Source organism: Carettochelys insculpta, chromosome 6 (genome assembly GCF_033958435.1).
Source record: "Carettochelys insculpta isolate YL-2023 chromosome 6, ASM3395843v1, whole genome shotgun sequence".
NCBI lineage: Eukaryota > Metazoa > Chordata > Testudines > Carettochelyidae > Carettochelys > Carettochelys insculpta.
The window spans coordinates 28,117,647-28,134,647 of NC_134142.1; the positions used below are offsets into that span (position 1 = coordinate 28,117,647).

The 17,001-nt window shown below is 41.5% G+C and overlaps 2 protein-coding genes across 6 annotated transcripts in view; one reads left to right on the forward strand and one right to left on the reverse strand.

Annotated features, from left to right (window-relative positions):
- Positions 1-1,293: 1,293 nt before the first annotated feature.
- GSKIP (GSK3B interacting protein) lies at positions 1,294-7,147 on the reverse strand. Of its 3 annotated transcripts, none has more exons than XM_074998722.1 (3): positions 7,096-7,147; positions 5,776-6,040; positions 1,294-3,978 (listed from the first exon to the last, which is right to left on the reverse strand). In XM_074998722.1, the coding sequence occupies exons 2-3, from the start codon at positions 6,031-6,033 to the stop codon at positions 3,817-3,819; spliced, it is 420 nt and encodes a 139-aa protein (XP_074854823.1). In that variant the 5' UTR covers positions 6,034-6,040; positions 7,096-7,147; the 3' UTR covers positions 1,294-3,816. The 3 variants fall into 3 exon arrangements, with proteins under 3 accessions (XP_074854823.1, XP_074854822.1, XP_074854824.1); XM_074998721.1 differs by having other exon boundaries at positions 7,077-7,137; XM_074998723.1 differs by lacking the exon at positions 7,096-7,147 and adding an exon at positions 6,785-7,014.
- Positions 7,148-7,305: 158 nt separating this feature from the next.
- Positions 7,306-17,001, forward strand: part of ATG2B (autophagy related 2B) — a 92,730-nt gene continuing 83,034 nt past the window's right edge. For 2 of the 3 annotated variants that reach the window (XM_074996558.1, XM_074996559.1), the window contains exons 1-2: positions 7,306-7,740; positions 14,367-14,529. In XM_074996558.1, coding sequence (XP_074852659.1) covers positions 7,579-7,740; positions 14,367-14,529 — 325 coding nt within the window. In that variant the 5' untranslated portion in view covers positions 7,306-7,578. Of the gene's footprint in view, positions 7,741-14,366; positions 14,530-15,629; positions 15,684-17,001 lie in introns of those variants that run through there. The other variant, XM_074996560.1, reaches the window with a different exon arrangement.

Here is a 17,001-nt window from a genome sequence, read left to right on the forward strand (position 1 = left end):
ACACATTGACAGATCATAGTCCTCCTGTGATCAACTGATACCCACAGGTTTTTACTTCTCCTTTGTCAATTCCGTCTTCTTATCATATGTACATTGATTTAATCACCAAGTTTAGGCTGCTTAGGTTGGATCATTAGCTTCTGTGGTTTGGTCTAGGTACTGAAGGGCAGTGTGATATGAAAACTGCTCCATGCCCTTACCTGCAACTGACCACCCTACAATTTATAGCAAAAAGTTATGGGGATACTGTTTCAAGGTCAATAACCCTAAAGAGCTCAGCACTAATTATATTTTTATATAATTTATTTTAATTATTATAACTCAGCATTACAGGAAGAAAAGTATCATTGAGCTTAATGCAGCAAAGAATACATACCAAACACTGCAACCAACTGACTGCGTGGTTGAAATATGGTATGAGCTTTAGCATACAACTTCCATGGACCTTACTGGGTTGTACATAGCTGAATTGCAAATAATAGTATTTAAATAGTTTTCAGTATTTAAAAAAAGTAATATGCAGATCACCTAAAAGCTGTCTTTTAGGTGTTCATAGTAATTTTTAGATCATCCAGTTCATGTAAGCATAGCAATAGCAAACAGCAACATTCTTTATAGAAAGATTGAGTCATCTTATTCTATTTTACATTTGCATCCCAGCACTAAACTGGAGAGGGAGGAAATCTTTTCCCAGCATATCTACAATTCAGAGCTCTAAATACATGGCACCGTCTTCAGTAAAGAACAAAAATCTTTGGCAATATTGAGATCAATGCCCTACTTCAAAATGTTAGGAGACAGCCTGAGAGCAGAAAGTTGTTTGAAACATATTAAGAGAACACTAAGGCTGTGTCTACACTTGCATGCCTCTTTCAAGAGAGGCATGCAAATGAGGAACATTGAAAATGCAAATAAGGTGTAGATTTACATATCTGGTGCCTCATTTGCATATTCTCTCTAAAGAAAAGCAGTGTAGACGCAGATCTTTTGAAGGTAACCCCCATCTTCAAAAGAATCCTTCCCATAGAAAAAGGGAAGAAGTGTTCTTTTGAAGATAAGCTCTTTCAAAAGAAGAAAGGCTTTACTTTTGAATGAATATGCAAACAAGGAACCAGATATGTAAATCTGCACATTATTTGCATTTCAATTTCCCTCATTTGCATGCCTCTTTCAAAAGAAGAATGCAAGTTTAGACACAGTCAAAGGTGCGTCTACACTAGGAACTAACTTCAAAGTTAGGCACTACATCAAAGTAGCCAGCAGAGAGTCCACCCACAATTGTCCGTTACTTCAACATTAACTTTGAAGTAGGGAGCCCAATTTCCAAAGCCCTCACTCCATTCTCAGAAATGGAGTAGTGCCCTACTTTGAAGTTGAAAGTAGATGCTCTGCTTCGAAGCTGCTTACTTCAAAGTTATTTTTGTAGCCTAGACACAGCCTAAGTGATTAAACTTGTTCACCAGCTTCTGAAGCACTTAATCTCCATCCCCTTTTTACACTAACCTGCACTGCAATTCAAGATACCAATGTTAAATGTTTTTTATGTATTGGTATACTGCAGCCAAGGATACTGATTTAGGTCCTATGAGTTTACCTAATTTGCAGTGTCTGAGGAATACCTCAGTTGTTAGTGCACTAGACTTGTAAACCAAGGGCTGCAAGTTTGATCCTTGTTGGGACCTTAAATCTATTCCATAACAACAGCTTTCAAATACAGTGGGCAGGGATGGTGCAGCAGTCCCTTTCAGCTTGAGGAGACTATAGACTTGTGAACTTAGAAAAGAATAGGTAAGTGGAAAGTGTGTATTTCCTCAAGGAGAACAAAAAGCTGGCCATATGTAACTTTGTGCCTTTATTCAATTGTCTAGTCATTGAAAGAACATATTTATTGTTACAAGGTAGATATCCAGATATAAATTAGGCAACGTACATTTTCCTCATAGAGGATTAAAGGACATGCCACACACCTGCAAAGAAACTGAGCATGAAAGTACTTTTACCCAAAATACACACTAAATGTTAGGGCAGAGGATTAATGCAAGATATTTCAACCTATGAAAATAATAAAATATAAATGTTACACTTGAAAACAGAAGCTTTGACTGTAGGGGCCTTCTCAGTCATAATTACAGCATAATCGCCACAAAACTTGCTTAACTGGTCCCTCAGCTAGTATTAATCAGTCTATCTCCACTGAAGTCAGTGAAGCATGTTGATAACAGCTGATGACACAGACCTCTCTTTGGATCCGCATTCACTTTTTGTTTCTAGTATGAAACATGGGAAAATAAAGGCAGAATTATGTAATCAAGGATGCACAAATATTGAGTCATACAAGAATGCAAATAAGTGATCATATTATAGACCATTATTCAATAGTACTGGTGCTTTAAACCAACTGAATACTTTTTAAAAAGTCTCTCCCATACATTTAAAAACTTACAGTAACACAATAAGTTTATAAAGAGCTTTGTATTTGTTATAAAATAGAAAATATATACCTGTCTCCCATTTCAATATCAACATCTGAAGGTTTCATACAGCCTTTGGTTTCAAACCAATACATTATATACTTACTGTTCTTTAGAATAGGACACTGTACAACCAAATTAGGAGAAACGCCTTACAGAAATACCTAAGTACCGCAGTGCAAAAAGTAAAGGCTGAAGCAAAAATATTTGAGTATCTTCTTTATATTATGTAAACAAAGATTTAGAATAGTAAAACAGGCTCAAATGTCTTCCCCCTTCCTCTGAAAATTATAACATTAGTATGGTCTACATTTAATATAGTCTTTAATTTAAAAAAAACGTCACCTGCTTTTTCTAGTTTACTTCTGTGCTTAGCTCATTTGCAATTTAGAGGATACATTCATATACCAACAGTTATATTTCGCTTACTGTTTGAAGTATGCTGTTTGTGGCAGACAGGGGTACGTGTCATAATACTGAGCATTGCTTTTAACTCAAACACTGACACCAAGGCCAGGTCTAAACTAGAAATCAAATTGGTTTAACTATGCTGGTCAGGGCCATGAAAACTGTACACCCCTGGGTAATGCAGTTAAGCCAATCTAAATCCCCGTATAGACCATTGTAAATCAATGGAAGAATTCTTTCATTTAGCCACCACCTCTCAGGGAAGGGAACTTCCAGCCAGAGATTCTGAAGCAATCTAGTGGCACAGCAACCACAATGAGGCTGTAGCATTTTAAAATACAGACAAGCCTAGAATAAACAATGTTCAAATAACATATGATACTGTGAGCTGCAGATCCTATGAATGAAGCAACAAGTTTTCAGGTTTACACACAAGAAATTGAGCTGAAATATATATCTTTAAGTGGAATAAAGTAGTTCTTATTAATTTAACTAGAACAAGTAGTTCAAATTTGGTTTTAAGAAGCAGAGTTAAAATTTACACGTAGACACATTAAGTATTACTGTGTTCATACATGGCATTCAAGATTTACATGGTACCAATTAAGACATTTCTTCAAAGAGAATACTGGATCATATTGCTTTACAAAGAGAATTTCTTTAAATGCTGTAGAAAGCAAATCATTTTGCACTGATGATCTACAGCAGAATTAAACAAACAAGGTACTACCACCAAAATAGCTTAAAAAGTGGCCTTGAGAACAAAGCAAATCCATAGCAACACTGATATTTTACAAGTCAGTACTACTGTAAGGAACCTAAATGTTTAGACAATATATATTTCTGGCTATAACTGAAAGCAATATTTCAGTAACTCACACTAGGAATTCCCACTGTCAGTAACCATTCCCCAACATGTGCTTATTTCTAGACTGAATCATGATTGCCCATCCCTTTTCAAAGCTTCCAGTCTCTGTAGTAGTGCATTGCCAAAAGCTTCACGATATGCTGGGCTAAGAGAGTCCAATAAAGAGTAGACAGTCTCATGATATGGAGTTTGTAAGCCATCATCAGCCTGGTCAAAAGCATAACCAACCACCTGTAGCAAAGAGACCAATGGTTAATTTTTTGTGAATAGTCATTTCATCATGGGAACCATAAGAGAATCACAAAATTTAGTTACATAAGTACAGTAAACAGAAGGACTATCAGATATGACAAACCTACACTTGGTTTGCAGTGGTGCTGGTCCCAGGAAAAGAGAGCCAAGGTGGGTAAAGTAATATATTTTATTGGTGAAAGAGACAAGCTTCTGGGCTTAGACAGTGTTCCTCTTCAGCTCTAGAAAAGGTACTCTGTCACAGCTGAACACAAAATGGAATAAACCATCTGACATAAACATTTACGACGTATTATAAAAGTCCATTTAATGTGAAGTGTATTTAAGTGACTCAGGCCTGGTCTACACTGAAAATTTAGGCTGACATTTATGTGGTTTGGGGGTGTGAAAAATCCATGCCCCTGAGCAATGTAGTTTAGCTGACCTAACCCCTTGACAGATTGACTGAAGGATTCTTCTGCCTACCTAATTATAACATCTCAGAGAGGTGGGTCATCTGTGCTGATGGAAGAACCTCTCTCATCAACATATGTTGTGCCTAAACTTGTTGCCCTACAGTGGCACAGCTGCTTCCAGTATCGCACATTGAGGGCAGACAAGCCCTGAGTGCCTTCCCCAGATAAGAACAGCTCTGTGCAAGTTCAAAAACTTGTCTCTTTTACCAAGAGAAGTTGGCTGAATAAAGCCTATACTTTGTCTTCCCGACTAAAGATGTTAGTAACAATTGGTCCTTTAAAAGGAGTTTGCAATTTTTCACAAAAGAGAACCAAAGATATTAACCTTACAGAAGCTTACTTTTCAATTTAGTTGGAAATTCTTATTTCTCGACATGAGAATTTGCACAAGCAATTTAAATGGTATGAATAGGAGATGATACATGCATAGAAATAAATATTTAGTATTTCTCATTAAGTATGACAGACAGGCTAAAGATTAGTCTGTTGCATAAAATGTAATCGCCTACTTTTTTTAAAACCCGCTGCAATGTTGGTGCACTTTTCACAGACAACTGCGGGACAAGAAGATTGAAGAACTACAGTAAAATTCACCTGTAACACTGATACTTTACCATTCTATACAATAGATGGTTTCTGATAAACATCTACTTTTCATTATCTAGGCTAACTCTATTGTATTGTTGTGTATATTAGAGACGAGGATGCATTATGTCACTTTGAAACAGGCTGTTAAAACATAACCCTTAGCCAAAGGGGAGCGTAATTGACTATAATGGGACTTAACACTTTAGTTCTGGAAGTAAAATGATGTATGACAATAGTGCACGTCATGGACACTAAAAGCCTCAAGGCTTAGTTTCCAAGGTTGTACCAATTTGTCAGAAATTTTTAACAAAGTTCTGAAGTGTATCATCTTTACAGAATGATAAACTTTAGCACAAGTTAGTTTTCAACCTGTTACCAGAACACAGGATCAAGATTTAACCATGCATAGAAACATTAAAATGATATACCATACCCCACAATGCCACTGATACAACATACAGAGCTTTACTTCAAATAATGGTGATTGCATCAGTTCTAACTTAACATTTTTCCATTCATGTAAGATGTGTTTTGGCAAGACAAGTATGTAAAATCCTCCCTTTTTGGATTCCACTGAAGTGACATATTAGTAGCTCCCTAAAAAAGCTGAATTTTGAAGCACGAAATAGATTCTCAAAAATGTTCAATAAAGATTATGGTACTTTGATGACAACTGAAAATTCTACTAGATACCTTTCAAACAAAGAAGCTGTATAAAGGATAAACAAGTTACCCTGAGTCCTGCTTCTGTGAGCTCCAGGCAATATCTGTTTCTTTCCCTTGTCTCCACGTTGATATATGCCACATCTTCTGCACATGGAAGGTTTTTTGAGACAAACATATTGCTGACAGCAAACAAAACATCATTCACAACAGCTTCTGCTTCTAATCTCATATCCTTCACCTCTGTTCCTTCAGTGTCTTTATATTCAGAATCTTCTTCTAACCCCATATTACTGGACAACTCCATGGGATTGTAATCAGTCTCCATTCTGTGACTGGAAAAAATATATATAACTTTATTGGTCACAAATGCTTATTATACCAAATCAATGGTATAAAACAAGAGATTCCCCCCCGCCCCCAAACAGAAAGAACTATTTAAGATACAGCCTATGTCATTAAAAACCAAAGAAAGGTATGGGCCCTGTAGCAGGCCAAAACAAGTATTGGTTTTAGCTGAGGAGTCTTGACAGGACATTAACAACAAAATTTCAGCATAACAAACTCTCATTTGTGTGAGCAAACATATGGTATTAGAGTAGCTGATAATGCACACATCTATTTTTGTGCTCTTAATATACAAGCAACTGATACTGCTTTACAAGAAGCTGTCATCAGTCAGCCCTAAACAACTCATCTGATGGTCCCCAATAATGGAAAGCTGCCTCAATAGGTGCACAAAAAAAGGAAGAGAGAAGTAGGAAATTACTGAGTAGAAGGAAAGCTCAAATTCTTGGGAGTGAAAGTGAAATGTCACCAATATTTATAGCAGTGAGTTAGCAAAGCTGGCTGTTTGCCTGTAATGAAAGTCAATTCGTTAAGCCTCTCTCTGGATCCGCTTACTCATGTGCGGGTTTGTAGCGTTTGCTAACAGCTAGACAGAAAGGTGGAACACATTGCTACGTTTTCTGAGATAGTCACAATACGCAAGTCATGCCCGGTACGAAGAGTAACGCAAAATCCCACTGCACCCCCATTCTGTCCTCGGGGCAGGGAGCTCCCAGAGCATCGCAACACACCTCACACCGAGAGGGCCAGGCGACCAAACAGGCACTACCAATGCAGCACAGCGCCTGCCGCTGGAGAATGACCCTACTCCCCCATTAACTGCCTAGGGGAAGCACAGGCGAAAAGGGCCTGAAAAGCAGCCAATGCGGTGATAGCCACACAGAAGATGCTGGCCCCGCCCTAGGTCTGACTCTGGGACCCCTCAGCACAACAGCCCGTCAGCCCCCAAGGACTCTCAATTGCCCGTTCCGCTGCTCCCCCACGTGCCATAGAGCAAGGCCCTTCCCCATCCAGCCCAGTCACCTGTCCACCGCAGACGCACCTCCCACCCGTCTTCCACGACCACAGCAGATAAGCTTAGAGGCTGAACTCCCACCCACTCCCACTTCCGCCTCATGTCCTTCTCGTCACTTCCGCCCCATCTCTGTGACTTCACTTCCGCTGAAACGTCACACGCGTCACTGAGGCTCGGGGTAGGAGAGATTGGGAGGGGACAAGCACGGAGGAGGCAGCTGAGGGGACCGAGGTTGGGGGCAGTGCGCGCGACCCCCGCGGTGGAGCCCCCAAGGCGCCGACAACATGGCGGCGGCTCAGTGAGGGTGGATCTACTCTTTATTGCCTTCTTCCCTGGAGGGTGCGGGCTCTTGCCCCCCGGGGGTGTGAGTGGGGCGAACGTAAGGAGCCCTTGCCCGAGCAGAGCTGACTGGAGCCGGATAGCTCCCTCTACCAGCCCCTCGGTGCCTCAGGCGAGTAGCCCCCTTTTCCCAGCCCTGCAGCTCCAGCCTAGTGACCCCCGCCCGCCACCATGCCTTGGCCTTTCTCAGAATCCATCAAGAAAAGGGCCTGCAGGTACCTGCTGCAGAGGTACCTGGGACACTTCCTGCAGGAGAAACTCAGTCTGGAGCAGCTCAGCCTGGATCTGTACCAGGGCACCGGCTCCCTGGCGCAGGTCCCTCTGGATAAATGGGTAAGAGGTGCTGTATCCACTACTCTGCTGCCTCTAAGGGATCAGCCCCAGGCCTCCCCGCTCCCCGGATGCCACTGGTTTTATTTTTAAATCAACTTTTTGTCTTAAAAATAAAATCAAGTCTAATATATTATCTGGGGAACAGTTCCACTTGCTGCAATGGTGTCTGAACACTTTACACTAAAATAAGTAGGTGGTCTGGTGCAGTTGTTTTTCCTGCCCTCCCAGGTGCAGTAACACTGAGTGGAATTTAACTGCTTTTAAAAATGTTGTTTGAAAGTGAAGGCAGAGAGATGGATCTTGCATCTGATCTCAGGATGGCAAGATAGCAGGTCAATCAGCTTTCTGGAAGGAAAGACTAGCTTTCAGTGGGCTGATTGCTGCTGGCATTATGGACAGCTCCACTGTTCTTGAATAGAGAAGGCTGTGCTGTCCTAGAAGGACCTGGTTGTGGAGAGGGAAGTGATAGCTCAAACCCAGACCACTGAGTGCTTTGATAAATAGTTTCCTGGCCTATAAATGGACCTAGTATTCAGATGAGGGACAGTTATGGAAGCAGTGGGAGTGGTAGAATCTTGCTCTGCTAGTGGTTGAATCAAATTGACTTTTTTTTCAGACGTTGTATATTCATTCCTAGATATAGTGTTGCAGTAATCTAGCCTGGCTGTCACATCAACATGCATCTTTAGAGCTGGGTCGGTATCTATTAATATTTTTCAGTCTCTTGGCTAACTGTCAGAAGAAGGGTGTATTTCTAGGAGCAGCTGATATTTGAGGCTCCATTATCAATGAAGATTTTAAGGCTGTGCATTTTGACTATATGTGGCTTGACCCTGGATGAAAGTTGATAGGATGTCAGTTTGTTCTTCACAGCACATTCTTGTTAATAGCATCACTTGTTTTGTCTGTGTTAGTGTTTAATCAGCTGGTCATCATCTGTGTGCTGATTTCTTTGGTTAACTTGGATAGCTAGTTCCAGTCATTTTTACACTTTTATTATGGAGATGTAACTGCAAGGTATGAGCATAGTCTCAGCCTTTTAATATGTGTTTATATAAACATTGAGTTAGGTGGGGGCTAGGTATAGGACTGTACAATGCTATAGGTATGTGTTTGGAAGGCATAGGAGTTTGCTCACCAGAACTATCTAGGTCCAGTCAGAGGTAATACAGGTGCCATTTAATTAACATAACTCCATACAACTCTGAATGGCCTCTGAGCCAAGTCAGTAGCATCTTATGCCATACTGTATGAAATACCAGGAAGATCTAGAAACATAAATATGACATTTTGCTAGCTGTCCATGGCTATGAAGAAAGACTGTCCAATCCAGCTAAACATAAATTGGTTTTGTACCATATTTTGTTGTAAAGTCCTGCTGAGCAGGTTCCAAAATAGAAGCAGAAATCTGGTGTCCTTGGAGTTCATGCTTTGTAAATTATGCAATCACTTTATACAGAAATCGGAAATTGGACATTGGGTAGTAGTCGGTAAGGTATATTGTGTCAGATCACAGCTCTGAATGTGACTTTGTTGTTGCTGTAAAGGTGGTAGGCTTCTCTCTTTAGGGGAGTTGATGAAGTGTGTAAATAAGTGCCCCCCAAAATCTTAACTGCCCTTCATCAGCAAGGAAGGCTAGGGGTCCATTTCCTGGGCTCCAATGTGGGGCTATGATTGTGTGTGTGTGTGTGTGTGTGTGTGTGAGAGAGAGAGAGAGAGAGAGGTGGGTTGTAGTCCTTGGTTGGTTTGTTCAAGCTGTCAGTCCTGCAAACATTTACTACATGTAACTTTGCTACTAGTAAACTAGTACTTTAATACTTGTAAAGTTAAGGTACTTCTTAGTGTTTGTGGACTTGTGGTCTCATTCTGTAAAATAGATATTATAGTAGAAGCTTTATGAGTGCTTTATGTAAAGGACTTCTGAGGTGCCCTAGATAAGAGACGCTTGTTAATTTCTTCATTTGGTCCTGTGGGGCAGCCCTCTTTGTGTAATAAAGCCATTAGACATAATGTTTTAACAAGATTTCAGTGCCCTCTAGTGGGCACTTCGAAAATAGCCTTTGCTAGTTTCACTAGACTTGAAAGATAAACCTTATGAGCCCTTGCAATTTACATAAAGTGCTTGGTGTACTAAAGAAGGTTAGTATTATTGTTCAATTTTAAGAAATTTTTTTTTGTTGCTTTGGGTTTTCTGACCTATAAATTTAGTGGGTGGCTAATGCTCCTTAGATATGGCTCTGTCATGCATGACAGAAAGATTGCAAAAACGTGTTGTGAAAGTACTACAACTGTTTTTTCCCAAGTCATTTTAAACCCACTGTCTACATGTCCTCAAGGAAGCTGTAATTTCAGTCTTAATTATTTTTCATTTTTGTTCTGGTTTGAACTATTTGTTCTTCATCTACATGTTTCCTACACTTTTTAAAATGTTTTAGTGTACTTAATCTATAGCACAGGTTCTCACAACACATTTTTGGTGGTCTCAAACCGTAGCCACCAACTTTGCTTATGGCTAATATGACATTTTTTCCTGAAATTAAGTGTTTTAGAAAAATCAAATAAATATGCACATATACATGTCCAAATCATTCTAATTTATTTTTGCAGGCTCTGTAATTTAAAATAAGATACAGTTATCTCTCTATTTTATTAGACTTAAACAAAATAGAAACACAAATATTGTGTTTGGCAAATTCTTGTATTTTTTGCTGCTGTTTCTTTAGCTTCTTTGATTTAAAAAAAAAAGACTTGATAGCTTATATGTCTGCTGTTATGAAAAGTAATATTTGTATGTTTGTTTCTTGCACTTAAACAAAATACTGTGCACCCTGTCCAGAAGTCAGTGTCAAAGGAGAGGAATTGACTTGTGTTTGTGAAGCAAAACGTGTTCCTGAGATGAGAGATCTTGAAATACTAGTAGGATTATATGGAGAGATCCAGGAGATCCACCTGCCCTTATTAACTGGTCTCAAGTTGGAATCTTCTCAGTGACCATTGATCTTCCTGATTGTCAGCAGAAATAATGGAATCCCTGGAAATGCACAGAGATCTCTGCACCTGTCCAAGAAGAACACATTTGTTACTGCATTTGTGTTCTAGGACAGGGATGCTCAACTGAGAACATTTTGCATTGGAGCTTAAGGCAGAAAGCTAGATAAGACATTTATTTTGGAGCATAAGCTTTCACCCACAAAAGCCTATGCTCTAAACTATCTGTTAGTCTGTAAGGCGCCACTGGACTTCTTGTTGTTCTCGAAGATACAGACTAACATGGCTACCTCTCTGATACTAGATAAGACAATCATCTTCTGAAGATCAGTCTTCTTCTGACTGCTTCAGAGATCATTCATGCTTGTCTTGAGGTCTGCAACTCAAATTCCCTTGCTATCAACATTGTTTGCCAGGTTTTGTCTTTTAACCAGACACTAGCTCAAAGAGGGCTATTGTTTCCTGTTTACTCCTTGTCCTACCTTCAGTGCACATGAAGAACATTGATCTCTGTCTTCTTTATAACAATCCTTAGCATATTTGAAAACTGTTGTAAGTCCCCCTAAGTCTTCTTTTCTCAAGACTAAACCTGCTCAGTTTTTATAGGTCATGTTTTTTAAGCCTGTTATAATTTCTGTTGCTCTTTAGAATATCTCCAGTTTGGTCACATATGCCTTTTTGTTTTGGGCACTCTAGATGAGGCTGATCATCTCCCATGTGACACATATAACTCAACTGTTAATACTTTCCAGAATTATATTGGCCTTTTTTGCAAATGCATGACTGTAACAGGGTAGCACTCACTTCTGCAAGTGCTCCCCATTTGGTCAAGTGCATGTGCATGTGCCTGCCCTGCCTCCGTTTATTAGCCTTTTTAGCTACTTGATCCTGTAGCCTAGTCACACTATGCAAATCAAACACCCCTTCTGGGGTACATGTTAACCAGGCACCCATCCCAGTGCCCTCTGTATAATCTCTCACTGTAATCCCCCATAGACAACAAGTAGTGCCTCCAGGGCTTCCCTTGCTAGAGATAGAGCCTTAAAGTAAGGGTGATGATGGTATCTCCTTTCTTCCTTCTAAAGAACCAAATTAAGTCTCAGTCAGTATTTCCTGTAAACTGAATTCTTGGGCAGCCACCCTGCAGAGATTCAGATGCCTCCCAGCTGATTAGCAGAGCACCCACAGCTGGTAGCATATGTTTCTACTGGTGTACGCATCCTCGTATCCCTTGATACACATAAAACTTATTCTGCCCATGGATGGACAACATTAGAGGAAACTCAGGCCCCAATGTGTCTCCCTTTTGGTCACTTAGGATTAGGTTTCTTCCCCCCTCCTCCAGTAGCTACTAGTGGGAGGGATCTAGGCCCCTCCACGCCTCATGTCCCAGCCCAGGGCTCTAAAGATAGAATCAGCAGACAGCTGCTGTTTTAATGCTGCTTAAATTCCCTGGGCCACTTCTCTCCATGAGACTCCATTGTCCTTGTGCTTAGCCTAGGGCTTTGTCTCTCAAATCTCAGCAGAACCTTCTTCCGGTTTCTGCAGCTCCTCCTACCCATCACTCACAGTTCTCAGTAACAGAGCCTGGTGCTTCTGCCTGGTCTGCAACAAAACCTTTTGGCGTAGCTTTCCATGGTGCTTTCACTCACAATACCAGCTATTCACCCTGGTCGTCTTTCCCTGAGATCTCCAGCAGCACTCAAAGTGCTTGTAACCCCTCCTATCTTGGTGCCATCTGCAAATTTTGTAAGTATATTCTTCACTCTCCTATCCAAGTCAACTCTGTTCTGACTTTTGCATTTGAAAAACAGTGGCAGTTTGTATTTTGAACTCTGGAAAAATAGTGGTATTGTGTATTATTGGCAATAACTTTTTTCAAATTTTTAGAACTAACAAGCAGTTAATACACTTTATGGTACTGTAGAAACTTTTTGGCTCAGTTGTCAAAATAAGGTTTGGTCTATACTAGACCTTACAGTCGACTGCAGATACACAATTCTAGTTATGGCAATTGTGTAGCTCGAATCGACGTATCTGCAGTCAACTGTAAGTTCTGTCCTCACTGAGGGAGGTGGATGGGAGTGTTTTTCCCATCAACTTCCCTTACTCCTCGTGAGAGTAAAAATACAGGGGGTTGACTGAAGACCCAGAGAGAGGTTGGTTGAAGACCCCAAAGAGAGAGATTTTGTGTATCTTTACCAGACATGCAAAATCAAACTCCGAAAGATTGATTCTGAACAGCTTGGTCACCCATTAAGTGTAGGCATACCCTCAGACACCTATATAATGAACATCACATCAAATTTAGTTGTTTGGCTTGTGTCCTAATCAAATAAACTCTTGTCACAATTAATAAGCTCTTTTTGTCCATTACTATGGTGGCCTTCTCTAAAACTAATTAATTTTCCTTTTTGTGGTAACACTTTAAGCTGGGATACTACAGTAGGGTCTCAGAGTATGCAAACCCAGAGTACACGACCTGCTCTTATGTGGCTTACCCCCGATTCTTACAGTAAACCCTGGAAATGTGCAATTTCCAGTTGCGCTTAACTTGCTCCCCACAGCCCTGGCTCAACCCACCCCACCGGCTCTGCATTGCCCTGGCTCAGCCCCCCCCACAACTCCGCTCACCACCCACACATAACTCCTGCTCACCCCCCGCCCCACCTCTGGCTCTAGCTCACCACCCCTCAGGTGTGACTCTGGCTCAACCCCCCTGCTGGCTCACCACCCACATGCAGCTCTGGCTCACACCCCACCCCCACTCCCGGCTCTGGCTCACCACCCCTCACGTGTGGCTCTAATTCAACACCCCCCTCCCCCCGATTTAAATCCCCACCTCACAGCCCCGATTCAACCCTCCAGCCCCCGTTCAACATCCCGCATGCAGCTCCGTTTGAAGCCCACCCCCCACCCTGGTTCAGACCTCTCATGCGTGGCCCTGGTTCCTTCCTCCTGCCCCGGTTTAAACCTCCTGTGTGCGGCTCCGGTTCAATGCCCCCACAGCCCAGCTCACCACCCAAGCAGGGATCCGGCTCACGACCTCCGCGCACAGCTCTGGCTCAACTCCACCCCTCGCCTCCCTGCAGCCCTAACCCACTCCAGGCTTAATCCCTACCTCCCATGGCCCCAACCCTCCGCCAGGCTTAACCTTCCCCAGCTGCTTCCCAGAACTTACCTTTCTGCTGCTTCCCTGACTGCAGAACATGCCAGGACCCCCACTTACATGAAATTTGGGTTATGTGAGGGTGTGTGGAACGGAACCCTTGCATAACTTGAAGGTCTACTGTATAATATACTTTTCAGTAACATACAGGAATTAGTGCAAACAGTTAATAGTTACCAACCTGGGCCACTAGTCCCTACTCCTGCTCCTGGCCTGGGTTCCCTGGCTGCTGCCCCCAGTCCTCCCCAGTTGTTGCCAGACCAGCTGTGACAATAAGACAATAAGAACAGTCACAGCTGGAACTATATTAGCTTAAAACTTCAGTGCTTAATTAGTGTACATCATTTACAGACCGGAAAGAGAAGATAAGATATAGCTTTTAAAATAAATTTAATTCCTTCTAACAGATCTTAAATTAAATGTTTTTCCCCTGTTAATATAAGCATGTCTTTTGTTTCTCTCCTCTTAGTGTCTTAATGAGATCCTGGAATCGGCAGATGCACCTCTGGAAGTCACTGAAGGTTTTATCCAGTCAATTTCTCTGTCTGTTCCCTGGGGATCATTACTGCAGGATAACTGTGCATTAGAAGTGAAAGGATTAGAGATGGTCTTCAGGCCAAGGCCTCGTCTCGGTAGGTTTACTGCATAGTCTTATTTGGCTCCGTGTTTTACTTTGATAGATTAGAAAGATTCTTTACAGAGTTTGAATGTTTGAGATTATATAGATGGTTTTGCTTTAACCAGTTCTGTGTTTCTTACGTATTATGCCCACAGTGTGAAAATTTGTACCTAGGCATTTGTTTAACATATCTATCTTAGAAAAAAGAGTATAGTAAGTATTAAGTGTTCTTTAATTGGTCAGCACTTTACTTAATTTAAATCTATAATATTTTGAAATTATGTGCATTACTTCTATGTTTACACAGCTGTAATTTTAGAAATTTATAAAAAAAGTTTACCTGTAAGCATCAATTTAAGAACTAAAATTTTATCATCAAACAGTCATGCTCCCCTGTTTTTTTTTTTTATAGGAGCGAAGTGCATCTTTATTTCTGTTTCTGCCTATTTTTGACTTAAAGAAAAATTCTTTAGAGACCTTAATTGTGAGTGGTGTATCCATAATGTACATGCTGCCGTATGAGGACCACAAGTTTATACAGTTTCAACCTCCTTAGTGTGGCACCCTGGAGACCTGATTGGTCCTGGATCAGGGATTTTGCCAGACCAAGGGTGGTCAATTCTGCCCCTGCCCTCCGCCCCAAATCCTGGGATCCCCTCCTTGCTGTTGCCACAGATTCCTGATCCCCTCTTCTCCCATACATGCAGGCTCTCCAGCCACGCCCCCCCAACTCCCTGGTCTCCAGCTTCCTGCCTGGCCCGAGCCACAGGTTCCTGGGGCCATGGCTTTGCTTTCAGCTCTGGCTGCAGCTTCCCGCTTGGTCCCAGGGATGAGCCACCATGAGCTGCCACTCCCTGGCCAGGGGCTTAATAACAGCGCAGTCCTAGCTGCAGCTTCTGTGGCCCATGGTTTTCCACCTGGCCCCTGCAGTGAGCCACCGTGAGCCTGGGCTGCCAGCTTACCAGCCCAGGCCACGACTCCCTGCTGCTGCTCCTGGCCTGGGTTCCCTGGCTGCTGCCCCCCACATTGTCCCCCCCTTGTTGCCAGACCAGCTGTGGCTGCCTGGCTTCTGCCACTGGTCTGACTGACCCCTCCTTCTCCCAGCCCCTGGACTCTCTGGCCCTGCAAGATCCATGATCCTGACAGATGATGGATGTTACCAGATAAGTGAGTGCCAGATTTTGGAGTTTTAAGCTGTATTTTGCTTCTTTTGTGCTATCTGGGCAAGTTGAATTGTGTAGGTGCTCCTTTAAATTCTTGATGGAAGAGAGTGTTTTATTAGTTATCTATTGCAGTAGCTCCTACTGGCCAGATTGAGTAGGCAGCTGAACTTGATTGGATGGAAACTGATTACTGCACATGGCAGGAGGATGCTGCCATGTCATGGACTTATTATGAGGAGAGGTAGTGATGCTATTTCCTGTTGTTTGTCATTGGATGACTGCTTCACTTGTGACTGCTGTGACCTGCATGTGAGCCCTGCATTTCCACTTCAGTTTCCCATTCCTGGGGCATCAGTAATTCACAAATCCTTGTCTCCATTTTCACCCCTTCTGGGTTCTAGTTTAAATTAACAAAATATTCAAAATAAATTTGGCAAGTCCATTTGTTTGTCACTTATCAGGTCAGTCCCAAGCCTTTCCTCGCTCCTCAGTTTTCTCTGCTCTAATCTACTTGCTGCAAGCAGCTTCTGTACTCCATCTTCTCCCTGAGAATCCTGGTTCACTACAAAAGTGTTACTTTAGAGTTACAGACAGGTTTCTTAGACTCTTCAGTTAATCTTGCCCCTTGGGAAAATTGGACTTTGTGATAAATGGCCACTTAAACCAAAAATCACACTGCAGGTTGTTTCCAGTCTTGTGAGACCAGTGACTTACACAGAATCAATTTGTACCTTAGATTTTATACCAAAGACATAGTATGTAGCCAATCCTGTAAGAACCTCTCTTTTAAGGTATATTAACTAAGAAAAAATGAATTATTTACAAGTTAAACTCAGCAGACATGCGCACAAAAAATGAGTTAGCGTCTAAACCCTAAAAGTGACAGGGTTGTAGTGATGTGCCAATTCAAATAGTAACAAAGAGGAAGCCGTGCTAGTCTATACACTATCAAAACAAAAAACAGTCAAGTAGCACTTTAAAGACTAGCAAAATGGTTTATTAGGTGAGCTTTCTTGGGACAAAGTGGGCCTGTCCCACGAAAGCTCACCTAATAAACCATTTTGCTAGTCTTTAAAGTGCTACTTGACTGTTTTTTGTTTTGCCAATTCAGAGTGTCTCTCAGGGTGGACCTAGGAAGCAGCTGGACAATTCCTATGCCTGAGTTCTGAAATTCAGGGTTCATATTTTAAAATTTTTAAAGCAAAACTTACATATTTTCTTTTAGTATGGAATATAGAAATTGCAAGAAAGATCACTGCCTGTAGCAACTTACAAACATTTCATGGAGTCTAATAGCAAAATGCAGTCTGATAAATTGAGCA